The 20,516-nt window shown below is 40.2% G+C and overlaps 4 protein-coding genes and 1 long non-coding RNA gene across 9 annotated transcripts; 1 reads left to right on the forward strand and 4 right to left on the reverse strand.

Moving 5' to 3' along the window:
• Nucleotides 1-382: 382 nt before the first annotated feature.
• On the reverse strand, nt 383-4,436 carry LOC306840648 (jun dimerization protein 2-like). Of its 2 annotated transcripts, none has more exons than XM_079370077.1 (4): nt 4,253-4,436; nt 2,155-2,372; nt 1,556-1,660; nt 383-1,445 (listed from the first exon to the last, which is right to left on the reverse strand). In XM_079370077.1, exons 1-4 carry the CDS (start codon nt 4,338-4,340, stop codon nt 1,260-1,262), a joined length of 597 nt encoding a protein of 198 aa, XP_079226203.1. In that variant the 5' UTR covers nt 4,341-4,436; the 3' UTR covers nt 383-1,259. The 2 variants fall into 2 exon arrangements, with proteins under 2 accessions (XP_079226203.1, XP_079226204.1); XM_079370078.1 differs by lacking the exon at nt 4,253-4,436 and adding an exon at nt 3,679-3,766.
• Nucleotides 4,437-4,708: 272 nt separating this feature from the next.
• Nucleotides 4,709-9,935, reverse strand: fosaa (v-fos FBJ murine osteosarcoma viral oncogene homolog Aa). Of its 2 annotated transcripts, XM_079370542.1 has the most exons (5): nt 9,862-9,935; nt 7,387-7,487; nt 6,533-6,760; nt 6,112-6,219; nt 4,709-6,012 (listed from the first exon to the last, which is right to left on the reverse strand). In XM_079370542.1, exons 1-5 carry the CDS (start codon nt 9,863-9,865, stop codon nt 5,344-5,346), a joined length of 1,110 nt encoding a protein of 369 aa, XP_079226668.1. In that variant the 5' UTR covers nt 9,866-9,935; the 3' UTR covers nt 4,709-5,343. The 2 variants fall into 2 exon arrangements, with proteins under 2 accessions (XP_079226668.1, XP_079226667.1); XM_079370541.1 differs by lacking the exon at nt 9,862-9,935 and having other exon boundaries at nt 7,387-9,659.
• mlh3 (mutL homolog 3 (E. coli)) lies at nt 9,756-15,572 on the reverse strand. 2 transcript variants are annotated; one of them, XM_079370539.1, is made up of 12 exons: nt 12,734-15,572; nt 12,536-12,637; nt 12,343-12,416; nt 12,159-12,263; nt 11,949-12,045; nt 11,796-11,864; nt 11,595-11,703; nt 10,615-10,774; nt 10,499-10,522; nt 10,309-10,387; nt 10,037-10,188; nt 9,756-9,933 (listed from the first exon to the last, which is right to left on the reverse strand). In XM_079370539.1, the coding sequence occupies exons 1-12, from the start codon at nt 15,279-15,281 to the stop codon at nt 9,862-9,864; spliced, it is 3,591 nt and encodes a 1,196-aa protein (XP_079226665.1). In that variant the 5' UTR covers nt 15,282-15,572; the 3' UTR covers nt 9,756-9,861. The 2 variants fall into 2 exon arrangements, with proteins under 2 accessions (XP_079226665.1, XP_079226666.1); XM_079370540.1 differs by lacking the exon at nt 12,536-12,637.
• Nucleotides 15,573-16,710: 1,138 nt separating this feature from the next.
• Nucleotides 16,711-17,859, reverse strand: acyp1 (acylphosphatase 1, erythrocyte (common) type). Of its 2 annotated transcripts, none has more exons than XM_079370665.1 (3): nt 17,790-17,859; nt 17,467-17,554; nt 16,711-17,091 (listed from the first exon to the last, which is right to left on the reverse strand). In XM_079370665.1, the coding sequence occupies exons 2-3, from the start codon at nt 17,545-17,547 to the stop codon at nt 16,876-16,878; spliced, it is 297 nt and encodes a 98-aa protein (XP_079226791.1). In that variant the 5' UTR covers nt 17,548-17,554; nt 17,790-17,859; the 3' UTR covers nt 16,711-16,875. The 2 variants fall into 2 exon arrangements, with proteins under 2 accessions (XP_079226791.1, XP_079226790.1); XM_079370664.1 differs by having other exon boundaries at nt 17,753-17,848.
• Nucleotides 17,860-17,901: 42 nt separating this feature from the next.
• LOC306841037 lies at nt 17,902-20,456 on the forward strand. The gene is made up of 3 exons (XR_013781426.1): nt 17,902-18,029; nt 18,624-19,997; nt 20,338-20,456. It is a non-coding gene; the product is annotated as an uncharacterized lncRNA (long non-coding RNA).
• Nucleotides 20,457-20,516: the final 60 nt, after the last annotated feature.

Consider the following 20,516-nt stretch of genomic DNA (forward strand, 5'->3'; position numbering starts at 1 on the left):
TTCAAAATACAATATTTACAAATGTAATTTGATGACATTATGAAAGTTGTGTGTTTTCTGACACATCCAGTCCACTTAACCAGAATGTGTTTTTTGGTAAAATTTCCCACTCATTAAATTTTTACCCATTTGTTGGGTCCTTCTTCTTCCCCTCAAAACATGCAAAACAACCATGGGAGGTTTGGGGTTAATATCTCAAAAGTCCCTCCTTTGAAATAGAGAAAACATGTGGAAATCTCATAAATATTGTACGTTAAATTAGGTTTTGCTGCTACTGGCCACAAGATGGCCCTGTTTACAAGGAATTACAATCATAACCGTTGACCACCATACAAAAAATGTTGTACATGTTTGCAGTTTTTCTAGGACTCAAGAAGTCAAGTAAAAAGAAACTAAACATTTATTTCTGAATGGAAATACAAAATTGGATTTTTTGATAGCTTATATGCTTATATAACATCATATACAAAAGTATAAAAAAACATAACTGGCAGTAACAATATGATAACAGAAAATAAAGTACAATGTAAACAGTTCATATATATGTGCATACATGACGCCTGCGCCAAAACATAATAAAGAAACAAAAATAAACTGAGGCGGCTGTTAGAACTTCCTTTAGAAATATATAGATTGTACTATTTTTTGAACATTTTGAAAGAAAAATGTAAGAAAAAAAAAACATTACATACTATCTGTATGTGACAGATAATAGACTAGAAGTTTTTTGAAGTTTGTTCTAGGCTATCTGTATCTATTTAGTCCACCCATTTACACCCAACAACCGTCTATGAGTTGTATTTCAGGTAAAATTCCTATGAGCAAACAAACTTAATTTTAGCTGCTACAAACATTTTGAAATGATACGATGTCATCAACCAGTCTAGTTACCTTTGGATCAGGCTAAGAATTTTACCACATTCACTAATGGCTTCAGCTAAGCAAAGACTTAATTATAGAACCTCTGTAACACAATACATTAAACGTTTGAAATGTAACGTAATCATAGAGAGTTGATGTGCTTTCAGGTTTACCTTCATACTGATTGATGCTTGACCTCTGATGACCAAAATTAAAAGTAAAAATAAAGGGGAAAGTAAGAGAGAAACAAAAAGAATAATGTCCAATCTGATTGGATCTACATTTTTTTGGTATAATTCTCTTTGACTTAAGGTTGGAGGATTTGGCTGCTTAGTCCTCCATGACCGAAGCCCAAAGCTAAGTGCTGTTTGTTGGATTCTTTTTCTCTGCTGTAAACTTTACTTGGCCTCCAGCTGCTGCAGCAGTGGGTTCACCTCGCTCTCCGGGGTTTTGACGCTATCAGTGCTGACAATACACGTGGGGCGATGGCGGTTCAACATGAGGATCAGTTGCTGTCGTTCCAGCTTCAGCTCCTCGATCTGGGCTTTAAGGTCAGAGTTTAACATTTCTAGTCTCTCTGATTCCTACGAGAAGAAGGAGATGGAGGAGGACAGACAGAAATGTTATTTTGCTATTTTAAAGACAAAATATAAAGTTCAAATTATGATTGAATAATAATCCAAGTATATCTCACCTTCTGTAAATAATCTGTCCGTTCTTTCTTTTTGTTTCGACATCGAGCTGCAGCCACTTTGTTTTTCTCCCGCCTTCGTTTCCTCCTTTCCTCCTCTTCATCTCTCTAAAAGTCAGTGCATGTACAAAAGTTTGAGGTTAAAGGTGTGGAGAACTGGGCTATACTTTCAATGTTTCACTATTAAAGAATCATCTTACCCTCTTGAAATATAAAATGATAAACTCCTTGGTAAATTTTTCTCATTTTCAATTGTTCTTCTCACGTTATGTTGATTCACTTCAATTACTGTATGCAGTACTGCACTAAACAAAGTGATCCATTGTTATTTTTGTCCTTTTACTTGCTATTTTGTATCACCACTTGCTTACATGTGTACAAAGGAAACACAAATTACGGATATACTTAAACCTGTTTTTTATACATTTGAAATATTCTGAATATATTATGGCCAAAATCTGTTAAATTAGTTCAGAAAACAGAATTTTGGATTTCGTGTGCTTCTGACTGTGACTAAATCTCACAACGAAAAATAAAACTGTTAAGCATCACATCATATACAGTACATATCGCTTATCAGTCACTTATTTTTCTTCCTTTACCTCTGTCTTGATGACTAGGGGCCTCTTCCCCAGACTATCTAGGAAGTGCAGCGGTGACAACATCGTACTGAACTCCTGGAAGTCACTGAACTTGAGCTTGTCAGTCAGCGTGGTGGCTGAGATCCCAGCCAGTGGGCCAAGGCTGGGCAAGGAGCCTGCTGTCACCGAGGGATCTGGAATTTGTCCTGGCATCGTGTCAGACTTGGTCGTGACCACAGCTAGGAGGCAGAGAATGGGAGACATACTCAGACTGCAACGAACCAGCTCAATGAAAAACATACAACATCCTGCCTTCTGTTTTCTTTGCTGTTGTACAAACTGGGACATTATTTAATGGTTAAAGCTCAGAATAAACATTGAAATTAATAAATTAGAGACGAAAAGATTTGCAAGTGTGACTTTGACAAACAGTCCGTAGAGGACTACATGAAGGTATTTGCCTGAGGTGCGCTGCCTCTTTCCATCAATCAGACTCACCTCACTCTGATGAATTGCTGGTTTGTGTTAGGAGCCAGATACTGAGGCTGCTCTCATTAAGTAATTTTATTACTTTGCTTCTTTTTGTGGCATGAATATAGTACTATTTACATACATCTTGGGGGAATAAGTACAAAGAAGTCTCAGACTAGCCTTCGCCTCGAAATCCCTGCATACACTGGTTTCCTCCTTATTAGACTAAATGTCAGGGGAGTAAAATTGAGCATTATGTAATCAGGTTATATCCCCAAAGTACTCGCTTTGTTTAGCCTCATATAAAACTAAGGATGACACTGTTAACTTGTGTTTGGACCAATTTTCAATATAGTTCCACTTTAGGCAATCATTTTCAAAATGCTGAGCCTGAACATTTACAGTAAATATGTTCAAAACAATGCAAGAAGAGTGTGCACAAAGACGGCCAAAGGCACAGGAAATTACTACAAGAGGTCAGCAGATCTCAAAGTCACATGATGCAACAACTATCTGATGACAAATACAGAGGTTTAGGCTAAACTGCAATCAACAGACAATATGATAGAACAGTATGATGACAGTACACCTGGTAAGTTAGCACTTGTGAGGTCGATTCTAAAAGACTTGTGAATGTAGGTCTAACAACATGCATACACAACACAGTTATGTAGGGCACAGAAACGTAAAGGTCACATGAGAACTACTTTCAATTTGAATACTTCCCCAAACAGGTCCAAAACACAAAGATATCTGCAGTCCATGGTGACCAAATGCAAAATTCCCCTTCAAAAGAGGTACAAAAAAAAAGGAAACTTGAAGGAATGTGTATTTAAGTGCTTCAGAATTTCTTAAACACTGGCCAATGCAAATGACAAAACTGACATGGCATGATTTCTCAATATTTAGCATAAAACAAAGTCCATATATGCAATTATTAGGCCTACTAACAAAAACCATCCGAATACAACATGGGTGGAGATATGATTGTTAATTATTCTCTTAAAAATCAACTTTACTGAACACTGATAGTTCAAGAAACCAGTGGACTTCCACTGCTCTAGCTGTTCTCACCAGAGCTGTTCACTATAGCGATAGTGAATGACAATGACTTTTCAGTTGCTCATAAACACGTGTAGAGTGATCTTAGATCAGCTATGTGTTGCAGCACGCACTGAAGCCATTGGTCAACGTGAAAGCGGAAGTTATTCTTCAGTGCGGCGTTCATCTCAACGTTACGTAACGTTGTCTTCCCCATCAGAGAGCTGCAGTGATAAAACGCTACAGCTTCACGTATAGATGAGTTTTCTCTTCAGAAATAAATTACACCATCAATGATCAATGCACATAGTCATTAATAAAGGACAGACAACTCTGAATAAGGACATTATGTTCTGAAATGTGCACGCCGCTTGTCCGCTGCAAGAAGCATGCAAACAAAAGAAAGTGATCTGTGTGAAGCATGCTCAAAAACATGTCGCGTTGAACTCTGAATGGAGTTAATCGTAGTTAAAAGTGATGATATTACAGACGTGCTTGCTGTCTGTTCACAAACTCTGCTCGTTATGACCTATGCGTGGCGCGGCTATAAGCTGTTTATTATGCAACACATTCTGAGCTCTCGATTTATGAAGTTTTGTGTACTGACCTGACTTTGATCCCAGGTTCCCAAACTGTCCTTTCTTGTGGTCAGCCGAGGGTCGAGAGTAGATTTTAAAAAGTGGGAATCGTTGCATCAGCCCGATTTAAAACGTGATCCCAATCTGGGAGGATTTGGGAATGCGGAACTTGTGCTATGCCAGCCAAACGTAAGCAGGGATGTAAAAAAAAAAGAAAAAAAAAGTACATAGTGGGGGCAGAAGTGGGGAAGTCGCACCGCTCCTCCCATACAGAAACACGGAGACTGCGGAAAGCAACGACATAACGCGGCTCAGATGAAGGCCTGCAATAAAGATACAGTCCAACTCCTCCTAAACTCGAAATCATAAAGCTTGCGCATTCATCAGTGACAGTTTTAGTTACTCTAATCACACTTGTGGGATGAAAACATTATATTGAAAATACATTTTTCATCTTCATTTCTACAAAAAACAAGCACCAAACATCACTCTGAATGTAGGTTTATTTTACATATTTTAGCAGCAAAGATAAGCAATCAATGCTTAATTCACTCATTTTTAAATTTAACAAATAATTTAAAATCTGAAAGGTAAAAAAATAAATGATAAGTTACATCTTGATAAGATATATATTTATATATATAGTATATAGCACTGGATGTTTTCATGGAAAACTTTCAATGAGGTCAAACCACAGTTGATGACGTTGAGGTATGCAGGTACTCAAACATGAATGAATATGTAAACACATTTACTGCAATCAATACACTACTGACAGCAAAAACACTAAACCATACTGTAACATTAAGTCTCACATAACATCTTAGATCTAGTAACAGATCAGATATATATAAGCTTTGAAAATTACATGACATTTCTCTGCATGCGCTTTATAATCAAAACATACTTCTGTCCCTTCTGTAAAAGCAAAAGCCATGCTTTCAGCTACATCACTATGTGGGCTGTTAAACTGAAGGAAGTTTATAAGTTTTGCTTCATCACACACGAGACTGAACTTGAATCCTTCAAGTGTTATAGCACACTGTGGTATCATTTCAAAGTCATGAACCTGCAGAACAGAGAAACCAAAGAGATGAGACAGATCACATCCCTCTGTGCATTATAAGGCGAGGAGAGTCGGAGAGTTAAGAATATCAACAGATTCAGCTTTGCCTCCTCCACCTTTATGGCTGTCAAGTCCCTCTGCGAGACAGTCCAGCTCAGGACATGCAAACGTGAACACAGACAGGTAGCTGCTGCAGGTGGGTGTGGAGGTCACCACGGGAGTGCTGAGAGGCTCCAGGTCGCTGGAAACAGACTTGTACAGGGTCTCCCAGTCCGAGACCCCGAGAGAGCTGCTCAGGTCTATGTCTGGCACAGATCGAGCCGTTTCCATGGGGGTTTTATCCTCCAAAATGGGCAACATATTCTCCAGAAGCCCTTCCTTCATGTCCAGAGAGGGCTCCATATCGCAGAGGTTGATATCAGCACTGGCACACAGGAGAATATTTGAGTTCCCAGAGATGGCTGTGGAAGGATCGCTGGGAATGTCCATCTCCTGAAGCGAGGGAGCTTCCTGGATGCTATCCTCTGGAAGCCTGTCATCGTCTGGACTGGGTGGTGGCTCTGGGGAGCCCGTGGGCTCCTGGAAAATAGACTCCATCTCTTCTGATATCTGGCACATTGGTTTATGTGTGGAAAGGATCAATTCAAGCCTTTCTTTTTCTTTGAGGAGGTTCGCTATCTCTGTCTCCAGGGCTGCTTTTTCCTCCTCCAGCTTGTCGGTCTCCTTCAGACAGATGAACATCCAAAAATCAACCACATTGAAAAAATACAAAAACAGTGGGTGCTAAATCACAGCTGAGAAAGTGCTTCACTGTTTACTTACAACTTGAAGTGTATCTGTGAGCTCCCTTCTTCTGTTGCGACACTTTGCTGCGGCCATTTTATTCCTCTCCCTCCTTACCCTCTTTTTCTCCTCCTCCTCTGGAGACAGCTGCGATGTGACAGAAATAATTCAGTTATTACCTTGAAGAATCCAGCCATTTCATCTTCTAATCCGCTACATCCGTTGCCAATTCCCCCTCTGAAGACTGGCAAAAGCATGTTTCGCTGCAATGCATCTAAAAATAGCCCATTGTTGTAGACTCTCTGTGACCTGAATACAAATTGAGTGCCTAAGGAAGGCACACAGCCGGCGCACACTACCAGAGCCGCATGCACAATTGCACTGTTGTACACAACGATATGTGTATGCAAATACACAGTATTATCTCAGTAGCAGGTAGACTTCATCTGAGCAAACCTACCTGCTCTGTTTTCCCCTTTCTGGCAGCATTTTTCCCCTTACTCCCGCCCTCTTTGGGTGTTGCCTGGTGAAAGCTTTGTGCTTCATTGGCTTGCTTGCTACCCAGAGACTGGGAGACAGCTGTAATGATTGTAGGCTGGACCATCCACTGGAAATCTGGGGTAGAGGAAATTGCAGTGACTGTTGGCACAAATGGAGCGTCTTCAACACTCATGTCTTGGCAGAGCTCCTAAAAAAAAGCACATTTATTGACATTAAAAGTACAATTAAGGATGTTTTTTTAAATAAATATGTATTTCAGAGCTATGGGTGGATTCAAGTTGCTCTAGTTGTGAGCTCAAACATTCTTAAACATTCAACGATATGTTTAGAGGGTTGATCAGACAGTAGCCTGGATGCTTTTAATTACTTCTTGAAATATACTAAACCAAAAATAGCTTTCTCCAGATCAATACTTGACTTTATCATTGTTTCTGACGTCAACACTGACGCAGAGATGCTGTGGAGTCTCCTGAATGGATTTATTTTTCTCAATGAACCGCTGCATCGACACGCTCACATTTGGTCCCAGGACGTCGGAATCAAAACAACCTGACCATCGCGACCATTCAGTCACGTTTCCATCCAATAACACATTCAGTGTGATAAAACATCAAACGTGTCAAACTAAAAAAAATATATGGTCTACATTTAAGCGAACCCAGTTAATTACAATCTTATCAATCAGTCCCCCCCTCCCCCCACCACGGAAAGCATCTGTGGATCACATTGAAGGGGGATATTTAATTTGCTTGTAATGTGTAAATGCCTCCTTGGCTGCATGTGGAAGATATGAACATCAAAATCCTTTCATACCTTTGCATTGCTTTCTGAGGAGGAAGCAGGGGAGATCGCCTCTTCTGGCATCTTCTGGCAAAGTGTCCCGGTAGGAGATTCTGTTAGGTAGGTGGGAGAGACTGAATCCATGTCAGTCGTCAGGCTGTGATGCATCAAGAGGAGAACAAATAAAACCAGTGATAAAAATAGCTCTGGCCTTCCGCTGGTCAGAGCTGCACGGGTCTTTTCTCCAGGTATATACCTGGTAACTGGACGGCTAGAATGCAAGCCCCTCCTTTTATGCTCTGCTAGAATTTTATGAATGAACCAAGACTGTACCATCGCGGAGAGGGAGGGGGGGCAGACTGGCGGTCACACGGGTCCATATTTCTGGGTAACAAAGCTATTTCTTTTTACATGTAGGAGCATCCTCTTCTTCTTCGTTCTTTCCCCCTTTATTTTAATTGATTGCTTCGACGAACATTTCAATTTCATTTGAACGATCACATCGTCAAAGCACGACAATAACTTTTAACTCCCATTCATAAATAATATAATGATGTGAATGCATCTGAGATGAGAAACGTGAGACTATTTTAAACAAACACGCAACCATTTTCAGTGCGATTGGTGCATTCATCAGGTCAAAAGGTAAACACGAGTATGAATTGCCTGCGTTTAATTCATTGGCCTAATATCTAAGTGCGAGGTCAACACTTAGTATTTTTTAACCATGTCGACTATTTAGTTCACAGATGCACTTGATACCACAAATCCCCATATGGGTTTTTTTTTTTTTTTTTTGGAAATGCATTTTTTTTCAGTCTCAGTCTGGCACATGTCTTGGTAGAAGCTCAGCCATTAGGGCCTGTCTTTCTTCAAAGATCGGTCTCGAGATCTGCTCGCAGACATAATAAAATGAGGCTGAGTTGTTTACTAGGGAGGAGGAGGGGAGGAGGAGAGATTGCACATGTGGGGGCGGAGATGTGACGTGACCAGACCAAAAACTGAAGGGGAGGAGGATAAAGAAGAGGAGGGGAACTGCCTGTGACAGGGGCAGCATCATCCTTCACCTCCCTCACAAAAGAACGGGATTAGAACGAGTCCAGACTTTGTGTGTTCTCCTGATCTCTGTCCTTTTCACAACTGGTGTCTGCTGCACAAATCCATCTATCAACTTCAACAAATGTCTTCATGAAGACACACATTTAAAAAAAAAATTCGCTGACAAGTAGGAAGTCAGTGAGCAGCCAAGAATCAACAAGTGATCTGAAGGTGCACGTGTTCCACACAAACAAATGGCCAAACCCATTTTCAAAATAACACAATTTGTTTCAAGCATACTCAACTAAAGAGACATTCTTGCTAAATAAACTCACTATCCACTTCAATTAAATACCTTATTTAGCGGAGTCCAAATACAGAGCTTGTTTTCTCTCTTAATAATAAACTAATCAGATCCCTGTCAGAAATAAACTGTCAATAATAATTTTGAGTACAGTTTATTAATCCAAACTGGCTGCTTGAATGCCTGTTGACAATTGTGCCCGCAGTAAATTAGACAAGTCAAAGAAATCACAAAATATAAACATTGTCAATACTTTTCACTCTTATAATATCTAAGTCAGATATAGTAGAGCAATGATTCTGAAAGTGGGGTCCCAGGACCCCCAGTGGTCCGCGAACCATATAGCTTGGGGGTCAATAGAATAATTTACAAAACAACTGTAATTGTGTGCTGTGACATGGATTAAGCATATTTAAAAACTGGGACCTGTTGTACCAATAAATTCTGCTATTTTGTCCAATATTTCTGCCCACTTTAGTTTTGTGCCAATGAAACATTACATAGTATTAATATAAGCTTATCAATGTTACAATAACGAGGGGGTCCTTGGAAAAATCTCTCATCTGAAAGGGGTCCATGGTCTAAAAAAGTTTGAGAACCCCTGGAGTAGAGAAATAGATGACTCATTTCACTGGTGCATTTAAGACAGCTGGCATTAGACATTCATTCACACAATAAGTGGAGTGACATTTTCTCACATAATTCTGTGTTTCTTGTCATAATGAAACAACTGAATGGCTTCAGCCACTTCAATGAACAATGACTTTTGGTTATATATCCACCTCCTTCTCAAGTGCACAACTCCAGAAAAAAAGAAGTAATTGTTTGAAATGTTGGTCAAGATAACCAGGGGGGGAAAGCTTTATCATCAAATGTGCAGCAATATATAACGTGTAAATTACCACAATGGGCACATTATTATTTACCAGATGATAATGTCATCAAGTCTTATTTTTTCAGAGCTTACAACATACAGTGTTATTTCTGATTATGAAGAAAACTCTGTCTTACTTTGAGTTTGTTGTCTTTTTTAACAAACAAAAGATTCTGGACCAACACCTTAAGGCTTTGTTTTTAGTTTTGAAACATTTGATCAATTTATTGATGGAAATGTTTCAGTTACAAATTCATAAAAACTGCATATTTAATTTAAAATGTATACCCACTCATCTATCTCCAAATAGTTGCCATGCTTTATATAGTCTTTTCAGCCTTCCGAGGTTGGGTTTCTGCAACTCCTGTAAGGTAAAGAGTGCTCAGTCACCACCTAAATGCTTTGATTTACAATGACCTAAACACCACATTTAACTCAAAGTCAGATGTGCTACTCTACGGTTGTACCTTCTGGTCTTTGTCCAAATGTAGGATGTCTACTAAAGGAGCAATGGATGGACGACCATGGGCACACTGGAAGGGCAGCTGGCAGGAGGACAAGGACGCCACCAAGCTGCAGCATTCATCTCTGCTCAGGCTGTCGTTGAACTTGATGGCACCTGTTCAGTATGTAAATGTTATTAAATGATTTGCATGAAGATTTCAAATGGATATCTATGTATAACGAGCCACAAGTGCACAAATAACCAAAGGAATGTTGAGCCGTAATGAAAGCTTACCATGGCATGCTATGGAGGCAAGCACCTTCAGCACAGTCAGAGGCAGAGTCCCTTTTACTCTTCCTGTTGTGCAAAGTAACTGGGACATGAAAAAGAACCAAGGAAAGAAATAGTTATATTTGTCTTTATTGATTTATAAGATACTTTCAGTCAACAATGTTAGGAAGTTCGAGAGACTTTTCCAGCTTACCTCTATCTGCTCTCGAAGATACTCCTGATTCCAGGGGGGGGGAAAAACAGAATTCAAACATGAAGGGCAGAGTAATACAAGAGATGTTCTTCATACAGAGGTTTCTGAAGTCTTACCTCCACAATTGGCTTGATCACAGAGGGTCTCCCTCGCCTGAGCTCATTACTTTCTTTTTCCATGAAGCACAGAGGTACTTTCCCTACAAAAACGAGGGGATCTGCTGCCCCCGAGAATGTCACTCCCAGGCCCAAACTCCGCAAATGGGGCTGACAAGACCTGTACCAACAAGGGTCAATGACACGTTAGCAATACTTTAGACACTGCTTGAAATAATGTCCGTAGTATGACACAAAAAGTTAAAAACAAAAGAAAACTACCAATGAGAAATGATAAACATTTAGCATGCAGTGGTGTCTAGTTAATCCACACAAGTTTAAGAGTTAAAACTAAATAACAGGAGACAGATGAGATGAAAGTGCACTCATATTATTCAGTCAGGGAGCCCGCTGTGCTTAGTTGATTGAGCAGGCACCCCATGTACAGACGCTTGTAAGAAAAACTCTGAACAAATCCCAGACTGACGGTGAACCTTCTTCTATTAATAAAGTCAGCCACCAAAGAAACTCTGAAGGAGTACTGAAGCTACGCAATGATGGCATATGAGCCAAAGTGCTGCACAACAACTCTGAGGTAAGACGGGGCGGGGAATGAGGCTGCGTCACTACACCCACTCTTTCTGTCATCTTTATTGCTACCATCCTTCACCTCATTGCCCAAATCTTCTGCTGGGTGTCTTAGATGTTGTAGAGAGGGGAGAGCAGGCTCTTAAATCCCAATGAGTTTAAGACCAAATGCATGGTCAGTAAATCCAATGACAACACAATTAAACTAAAGAAAAAAAAAAAAAAAGAAACACCAATTCATAAAAGACTGTAGTTTCTGAACATGCAGAAGGAAAAGATCCTGCATCATTCCCGAAAAAGGGAAAAGTAGACTTTCCCCTCCAACAGGAAGAAGACTCCACTTAAAATGTATTTATTTTCTTAGAGATGAGGTTAAAGATTTTCTTGTCGCACTTTGCATCCCGAAGACCCACCTGAGAAGCCTTAGCTCCTCCTCTGTAACACTGATCTCAAGAGGTGGAAAAATGGCCGATGAACACAGACGTCTCTGTCCTGGTGCATCTGGATCGTCTTCATAGGAATCTATGACAAGACATGTGATCGAACACTTCAGTCTCAGTGTTAATGCTTTGTACGAAGCGTTTGGGGTTTTTTTGTCAGATTTTTTTTGTCACCTGCAACTAGATTTTCAAGACGAACCCTCTCATGTGCAGCATGTTGATCCACCAGCACAAGAAGGTTTCCTGGGATTTCAAAATAAAGTTCATGAGATGCTATTTGGAAAAAAAAAAAACCAACAACAACAACTGTGAAGTTCTTGTCTATACCTTTAGTTTCAGTAAGTGTTGATTGTTTTTCTTCTTTCTGAGTTTCTTGCGTGTTGATAAGACAGGCAAGAAACTTCTTATCCACTTGATGAATAACCTATAAAAGGTCAAACAATTAGGTTATAATATAAATGGCAAAAGGGCGTTTAGTAAAAGGCAATGTGGCTGAATTAAGAACATTTGTCCAGAATGTTTAAAAGAGAAACAGGCCTTCATTGAGAGAATCATGTCCTTTGAAAAACGGTATGGAAACAGGATGTTGTGGACTTTAACGGCTAGCCCATCAGCTTGCCCGCTGGATATGTCCACACCAACCTGTCAATACAGCAGATATTACAAACACGCAGATAAACAAACACATTTAGACACAAGTACACACAGAATTCTCATTTACCATAGGAGGTCGGACGAACACAGGATTATTCCATTTCGAGTAAAGAGAGGTGAGTGAGTTTTCCCCACTTTCATCTGTTAAGACAAACAGATGATAGATGAACACTAATAAGACAGAATTCATCTTGCTGACGTGAGTGCTATATCTGATGGTGGCTTCCTTCTTTCTACTATCTAATCTCTCTGTGAGGTACCTCTGTCGTCAAGCCCTGAACTAATCACTCGCTCTCGCCTGGATTTAGGGAGGAAGGGCAACACTAGATCCACCTGAAACGGATAACACCTGTGCTCCATCCCTACAGTTTCAGGAGCAACAATCACAGCGACAGTCAATGTGGTAAATGTAGAGTTCTAGACATTGTTAGACGCAGAGAAGAAAAAAAAATACATACCCATTTCAGAGATCACACTAACTGCCATATTGGTGACATCGGATGTACAGCGCACTTGTGTTTCTTCAGTAGCTGGGTCCTTGTATCGACTGAGCCCGGTCACTTTGTTCACATAAACCATCTTTCCCACGGATGTGTCGTAGTGATGAAGCCAGTCTCCGGATGTTGTGGATTTTTCCTCCTCAGCTAGCAGTGGATTTGTACTGCAACCTGGCTCCGGGTCCAGTGCACAGCAGCAGGGATTTTCATTGTTATTGGGGTCTCCTGTGCCACCATTATTGTCCTGTGAGGGAGTCCTGGATAGTTTTGGAGATGTATCGGAGTAGTCCCTCCTGTGTTGTTTCAACTGGCAGAGTTTGGTTGCCAACGTCTTTTTGGTTTTCTTCTCTTCTGAGACTGATTTTAACTTGGTGAAAACAGAAAGGGCTGATGGACTTTGCGTTTGTTCTTTTTCTTTACCTATGACGCCACCACCTTGGTAATCTTTCTTGCAAACATACACATGTTTGGAATTTAGAGCATCGCTGTTTGTCTCTGGAGGTCTAGCACTATTGTCCCGCTGAGTCTCTCCTGAAGGGAATTTCAGTTCGGCAGATTTACAATACTCTCTTCGAAACCTCTCAAGAGATCCAGGCTCCTTACATAAAGATAACTTGCGACAAGAAACAATCCTGGGAATCTTTGAGGGAATAATGGGAACAAAGTCTTTGCATTGTTTCGGACAAGATTTGTCATTGTCTGGATCCAGGGAGATTAAAAAGCTTCTAGCTTCACATTTTCTCTTTAAACTTTGCTGCTGAAAAAGGAGCGTGCAGTTTTTCGATGAACCCCGAGTCTGAAGACTTTCGTGAACGTAAGGGTCACTAACACTTATCTTTTTGTTGCTCTTAACAGACTGTCCTTGAACCTGACAGTGAGGTAGTGTTTGCTCAATTCTTTTTCCATCAGGCTGAATTTGTTGAGTGACGCTGTGCTGTAAAGTCACATTGTTGACTGAGTGGTTTAATTGTATCTCTCTGCCACATATTTCACTTTCTGGTTGTCTGATCCGATTAGACATAGATACATTTTGAGGGACTTCTCCAGCCTCACTGAGCGTCAGCTCCTCTTCTTCAGTAATGTTCCCATAACATGCAGGTTCCATTCTATCCACATCACTGCTACACTCTTTGTTCCCTTCACCCTTTTCCCTTTCCAACCCACCTGCAGTGACCCTTTGTTGCCCTATTTGTTCAGTCTCTTCTTCACCCTCCATTGTAGCAGACTCCTGGCAAACAGTGTCTCCAGACACACTTTCATATTTGTCTTTACGATGAACAGACTGCGATACCAGTTTCATCCCGATGCTGCAATCTAGTGCGGAAGTATCGCTTGTTTTTTGGCCACCATGGCTATTTTTCTGTTCCTCTTGGTCTAAAGTGTGAGCGCCAAACAATTTGGGAGATAAATAATCCACGTCATCCGGAGAAAGTTCAGCCACCAAGTTCTCCTTACTCAGGAAAGCTTTCACCGCCTGCTCCATGCAGAGCAAAATGCCATCCCAATCTCTGAACTCTATTAGAGTTTTGGCAGGCTCAAGACATATGTCATACTCTGAGTAAGAGCATTTAATATTGAGGATGTATACGCCGTGCTGCTCTTGGCTTCGCTTGTGCTTTGGACTCCTGATGGCGGACTGCCCAGCTGGACCGTCGTTTTTCTTACTTGAGCTGCTCAGCCTGCGTAGGAGAAAGTTCAACAGCTTGTGAAGCCGTGTTTTCAGGAGCAGTCGTTCATTAACATACAAGTACTGCAAGCTGTTGCTGTAGTGGCCTTCTCTGCCAATGTAGCCAATCACTTCAAATTGTCCATGTGTGCAGCTGACATCTCCAAGTTTCTGTGCTCGCCCGAGGCCATGCATCTGGACAAATCTGTGGTAGGTGTTTTTAGCTTTAGGAAGCTGTACCATCATAGCTCCTGTGCAGTCATTCTTCAGAGTGAAAGACACAGTGGGATGCATCAGAGAAATAGTCTCCACTCTGTGTCTGATCCTCTCACCCTCCAGGACAGCGTCCATCCTCTTCCTGCGGACTGGCATGTTGTGGAAGAAGTTACAAATGACGACAGTTGTCCCTGCAGAGGGTCGAGCAGCCTCGGCTTCAAACACCTCCATGCCCTTGCCGTCCTTGAAAAGTTTGATGTGAGTTTTCACTGATGATCTTGTCCTGGAGGAGATTTCTACAAGGGTGGCTAGAGACACTACACTCGCCAGAGCTTCACCTCTGAACCCAAACCACTTGAGGTTATCCAGGTCTGCAATGGCGCTACATTTGCTCGTGTGATATCTTCTCCCCAGATTCTGCATATCTTCAACGTTTATCCCTGAACCATTATCTATAACCTGCACCTTTAAAGCCTCCATGTCCACCCGGACCCCGACACAGGTCGCCTCTGCGTCGATGCTGTTGAGGATAAGCTCCTCTACGCACTGCTGCAGAGAAGGCACTGCGACCCCAGAGCGAAGTTTCCCTTGAATCTCTTCAGGCAAACACTTAATCATCATGTCCATTAAAATGATAACCTGGTCGGCTCCACAGGAAGGTTACAGACTGAGAAAAATGGGGCTCGACATTAGCCGTTAACTAACGTCCGATAACGCTAATCTCATTGGTGCAAAAAAAACATGTAAAAAGTACGCACTTAAAAACTAAAGTATAGATAAAATGCGCTTTCAAAAACCTCAATGTAGCTTCTGTTTACAGTCAACGTGAAACAACAAGAGATAACCGGAGCGGCTGGCAGACAAAATTAACAGCGCCCCTGTCTGGTGCGGAAGACAAACAGCGTGGCATGAATCTCTTTTAATTTATATACCGCCACCTAGTGGAACTATCAGGGACTCGCCAGCTCACGTTTCCATAAAACCTTTTGTGTGTGGAAAAAAACAAACTGTAATCTTGTTTTTTTTAACAAGAGTATTATTCTTTTAATCTAGCAAGTAACCCTTGTGTTTTCGTGTTATATAATACATCTTTTTTTAATATACTTTATTTAAAGTAATTCAGCTTCCTAAAAAAAACCCCTCAATGACCATACTTAATAACTTATTTAGCAAACTATTCCAAACTGGGATCGTATCACATTTTTACCTTTAAGATCCAGAAGTCAAAATGAACAGCAGCCACAGGGCAGTAGGAGCAAATGTATTAATCATGAAAAATATAACATTCTGTTTTGTAAATTCTCCATAAACAGTAATTAACACATTAAATAATCAGAATCAGTTTTATTGGCCAGGTATTTTTAACACACAAGGAATTTAACTTCAGTAGACTGTGCTCTCTCTGTACAATGTAAACATTAAATAATAATTAACTAAAAATATAAACAAGTAATTAAAGACTAACATGCACAAGACTAAATAAGATAATAGTGCAGTCTAAGTAGTGCAAAATAAAATTCTTATAATTCTTAGTAATCTGTTATTCATGTCTCCCTTTACATTTTGTCGTTTTAAAGCTCTTTTGTTTTGTTTAATTTAAAAGCATAAAAATATACAGTTCCATTAAATGTTTCTCATTTATATTTGCGCTTTAAGAATACTTTTGATTTTCAACCAGGCATGGTTCTGTCTGTGACCCTGGCCTCTTTTCTCCCATGAGACCGCTTGGCAAGTCAAGTTCTTTTTAGATGTGTCAGTTTATTATCAGTTTGTTTCACTTTTTTTTTTTTTTTAAATACCCACCTACAAAGTTCATTCTTTGCCAGAGGAGGGCAGCAGGATTCATTCACCAGGCGTCTGCATATTCCTTCAGTCAGTCTTTGTAGAGGCAAATGAAGACATAGGTGACAGATGTTGGTCATACTACTGCCTGTCTGTGCAGAGAGGTACTTTCTGGAACAGCAACTCCATCTAGGTCTCTAGCAACCCTTTTGTTATGCGAGTAATGTCAATCGAGTAATTTGTGTTGGTTCAATAAAGCTCAAACACTTTAAAGTCTTCTGGAAGGAATTCTTTATTTATCAGTGTAATTACACATTGTAAATGTTAAAGAGGCCTAACATAAACAAAATCTTGAGCTGCCCTCCAACCAATAAAAATCCTAAATAAATATCACATCTTCTTCTCCCATTAATATTAAAAGCGAAACGTATGTGTTTTTCTATTTTACGATGTTAAAAGATGAGTGCTCTAGACTATCAACTCCTTTCTCGTTCTTGAACTCGGCTTTAGTTATGTGTGACTTGGGGCTCCCAGTGGATCTCAACCATTCTTGCATTTCTTTCACCTTGCTGCTTGGGCCTTGTAGCTGCCCCTGGACAGTTCCTGCCCCTGTATTTTGGACCCATCCTACAAGGCCAAGCTTCTTCCCTTGTGCCTGGAAAATGAAACGACAATAAGAAATTAGCTGAGACAGGAATCTGGGAAGAAGAATTTGTAAGAAAAGTAAAAAATTGGATTGGTATTGAAATCTAATCATTGATGTCATTAAGCATCTTAGAGATTTATGGATTGGACAATGACTACTTGTATTTTCCAACACATAAGAAATAATGAATGAAAAGATGCCTATAAGAAATCTCAGGCCCTCATTCTTGGCATTTAAAACTTTTTTTCTTAATTACACTTTTAATTGAAATCACTCCAGAAGACCATGAGATAAGATTAGATGTAAAAACTTGAAGTATACTGCTTGAAAACTACTGTCCTTTATTAAGGCCACTTTTCTCAAAAGTGTCCATGTAAAACTCACTTGAGTGTATTTCCGAAAAAATACACCTTGTACTTTTCCAAAAACTTCATAATCCACTGAAATGAGGTCTTCGTTGGACATACTGGACCTAGAAAAAGAGGCTATGTTATCATCGGTGTTGTCCTATGTTGGGTTTATATTAGGATACATTGTATTGACTACTGCAAGCTATGCTAACGCAATTTCTGCATGCTAAAACAAGTGTAAACGTAAAATATTCAAACGCGTTGCTTCATATTCCTTAAATTTCAATGAATAATACGCAACCGTCCTTAATATAATTCACCTGAATACCGTCTAGAAGTAGTGAGACAAATAAATACCCAGCAGCTCCGAATGATCTCGATTTCTAAACAAACGTGACTGCGCTTCCGGAAGTGCTGTTAAATAGACCAATCAGAGAGGATCTTGGTTTCTAGGCAACGAGAATGCAAACGGGGGAGAAGAGAGGGATTCGTGTTCTTTATCTATGTTCATCGCCGTCTGTAGCCTCAACATTTACATAAGTAAGCCTTTTTATTTAAAGCCAGCATAAATACAGACGACATCAAACACATTGGTAAGTGTTGGACATTTCTGTTGGGTTTAAGGGATATTTTTGTAGTTTTAAGTATGAGAACATGTGGCGTGTAGCTAAATATTAAAATCTAAATGAATGACATTAACGGATTATAGGCCTATATGTAGTTTCACATGCCTTTTATGTTGCTAAAGTAGGCCTACTTGGCTAAATTGCAAATTTTTCTAAATTAATAACAGATCAACTGCATCAGTTAGACCTATCAATAAGCAAAACAGCATATTTTTTGAGCAAAACATTGTAGTGTATTTGATCAAAAGTTAGAGAGCAAGTTATTCATATATATATATATATATGAATATCAGTTGTTTTGGCCAAGAGACCATTTCAACCTAATGACCTGCAGAATATTGTATAGGTGTTCTTGTTGTCAATCATTATTCTACATTAAGATTAGAGAGACTGACATGAAATTGCTTCTATAGTTTGAGATGAAAGCAAATTCATGTGGCCTTATTTTGTAACATTAGTCATATTTCACATTTCAGTTTTGTCCCCAGGCATGAGACCTCTTTTTCCCTTGACCTTACTTTATTCATCATTTTGTTTATTCATTATTATTCCATAAATTACACAGGAACCTCAGCAGCAGGTTTCATCCGCAAAGATCCTTATACACCAACAGCAAACAACCTCAGAGATATGATCTTCAACAACTGAAGAAATCATGAGCACATACACAAGGAAAAGGCATAGTCCTCAAGAGCGAACACATGGCAGTATCTACACTCAAGCGCAACACAGTGTAGTAGCTGGAAGGAGAGCAGATCGAGACAGCCAGCCGTTTACAAATAAGCCTGTTAGCCACAAAAGACATAACAACCCCAAGACACAAGACTCACCTGATCTGCTTGATTTTGAAAAAATAACGATTACAAAACAATCAAGGGACCCTTTGTCACCCCACGAACGTCATTCAGATGGTAGAGACACCACCAGATCCCGACATCCAAGAAAAGACACACACAGGCTGCCCAGTGGAGAACTGGAGATGACGAGAGCAATTCACGAAGAACAGTTGGTGCTACAGGAGAAGTTGTGGAGGGTGGAGGCAAAAGTAAGACAAGAAATCCAGAGAGCCAGAGATGCTTCGGCTCAAGGGAATGATTATGATCAGGGACAATCAGAAAGGGAGAAAGTTCTGACAAAAACCAGCCTGCTGGAGCAGCAGAGGAGAGAACCAGTGAGAAGCAGAGGGCTGATGATACAAGACAGAGGACAAGAGGATGCAAAACAAGAGATGATGAGGGATAGGATGAGAAATGCAGATGAAGAAGAAAGAGCATGGAGAGGAAGAGAAAAAGAAATGGAACAGTTTGAACGAAAAGGACGTCATGGCACTCATGAAATCACAGTTTGTAAGCAAGATGTGAGAGGAAAGCAGAACCAATCGAGGTGGGACAATGTGAAAGAGCATACCACAAGAAAAGGGGGCTTTGAAAGGGATCTCAGCAGCTGGGAAGAAAGAGATGGATGGTCCAAAGAGAAAGCCAAAGAAAGGCAACAGGGTACAACTTCTCTTTGTGATAAAGATTGGACCAGAGAAAAGAAATTTAGAGAAGGCATGCAAAGGGAGCCGTATAATTCACACAGAGAACATCAAATACCGAAAGTAAATCAACATAAAACTTTTCATCAAACTACAATGCAAAACCACAGAGGTGAAGAGAGAGACCTGCATGAGGAACAACTGCTCCAACCAGCTTCTAGTTCGTCTTTTTCCAGCAGACAAGAAGAACAGGAGTTCAGTCGCTTTGATGACGCCCTACAGCTTCTTCCTTGCAAAGTATGCGACCGAAAGTTTGCAAGTGAAAGGTTAGCGAAGCATGTCCTAATCTGTGAGAAGACCAAACACTCCACTCGTCAAGTCTACAACTCCTTCGCTCATAGAACCAAGGGATCCGACGTAGGGGAGTACCTAAAGACCCACAGCAGATCAACAACTCCTGAGGTAGGTCACTTACACTTAAAAAGGGCCATTTACTCATTTTGACAAACCAAGGATTGTCTTAAAGGTGGACTGTATAATTTGCACACTCTGTCTTTACATTACCCATCATACAGTATATGGCTTGGAAAATACTTTTTATTAAGGCAGTGATGTTGGGTTTGAACAGAATTTACTATCTGGGGAGAGTTTAAAGAAAAGAAAAGTACAATTCAGGGATCAAATATTTTGGCCTAAACTTCTGCTATATCTCCTTTTTTTATCCCAGCTCTATGGGGATAACATTGTAAATGTAGAATTCCATGTACAATGTTTTTAATTAATTAATTATGTTTTTATTCAGATTCTCAAGAAAAAGAAGGAAAGGAAGAACAATGTGGTAAATACAAAGAATCAGCGCACGGTCCCAAACCCAGCTAGAACTTCAAAACGGTTCAACTGAAGAAACCCAATTGGACACATAAACCACGAGCCCCTGGTCCTGGAGGCTTTCAGTCCTCCTCCACATCTCTCTCTTGAGGA

This window comes from Symphodus melops (genome assembly GCF_947650265.1).
Source record: "Symphodus melops genome assembly, chromosome: 19".
NCBI classification, from domain to species: domain Eukaryota; kingdom Metazoa; phylum Chordata; class Actinopteri; order Labriformes; family Labridae; genus Symphodus; species Symphodus melops.

Coding starts and splice junctions, on each gene's coding strand:
- mlh3 (XM_079370539.1), bottom strand. CDS start 15,281: ATGGACATGATGATTAAGTGTTTGCCTGAAGAGATTCAAGGGAAACTT. Junction 12,264..12,342: donor TGTTCGTCCGACCTCCTATG/GTAAATGAGAAT, acceptor CTGTATTGACAG/GTTGGTGTGGACATATCCAG. Junction 10,189..10,308: donor TGCCTCCATAGCATGCCATG/GTAAGCTTTCAT, acceptor CATACTGAACAG/GTGCCATCAAGTTCAACGAC.
- LOC306840648 (XM_079370077.1), bottom strand. CDS start 4,340: ATGCAACGATTCCCACTTTTTAAAATCTACTCTCGACCCTCGGCTGAC. Junction 2,373..4,252: donor GAACCTGGGATCAAAGTCAG/GTCAGTACACAA, acceptor TCTGCCTCCTAG/CTGTGGTCACGACCAAGTCT. Junction 1,446..1,555: donor GGACAGATTATTTACAGAAG/GTGAGATATACT, acceptor TTCTTCTCGTAG/GAATCAGAGAGACTAGAAAT.
- acyp1 (XM_079370665.1), bottom strand. CDS start 17,547: ATGTCCAACGAAGACCTCATTTCAGTGGATTATGAAGTTTTTGGAAAA. Junction 17,092..17,466: donor TTTTTCGGAAATACACTCAA/GTGAGTTTTACA, acceptor TTCATTTTCCAG/GCACAAGGGAAGAAGCTTGG.
- fosaa (XM_079370541.1), bottom strand. CDS start 7,689: ATGGTACAGTCTTGGTTCATTCATAAAATTCTAGCAGAGCATAAAAGG. Junction 6,220..6,532: donor GAAAGGGGAAAACAGAGCAG/GTAGGTTTGCTC, acceptor GTCACATCGCAG/CTGTCTCCAGAGGAGGAGGA. Junction 6,013..6,111: donor TCACAGATACACTTCAAGTT/GTAAGTAAACAG, acceptor ATCTGTCTGAAG/GAGACCGACAAGCTGGAGGA.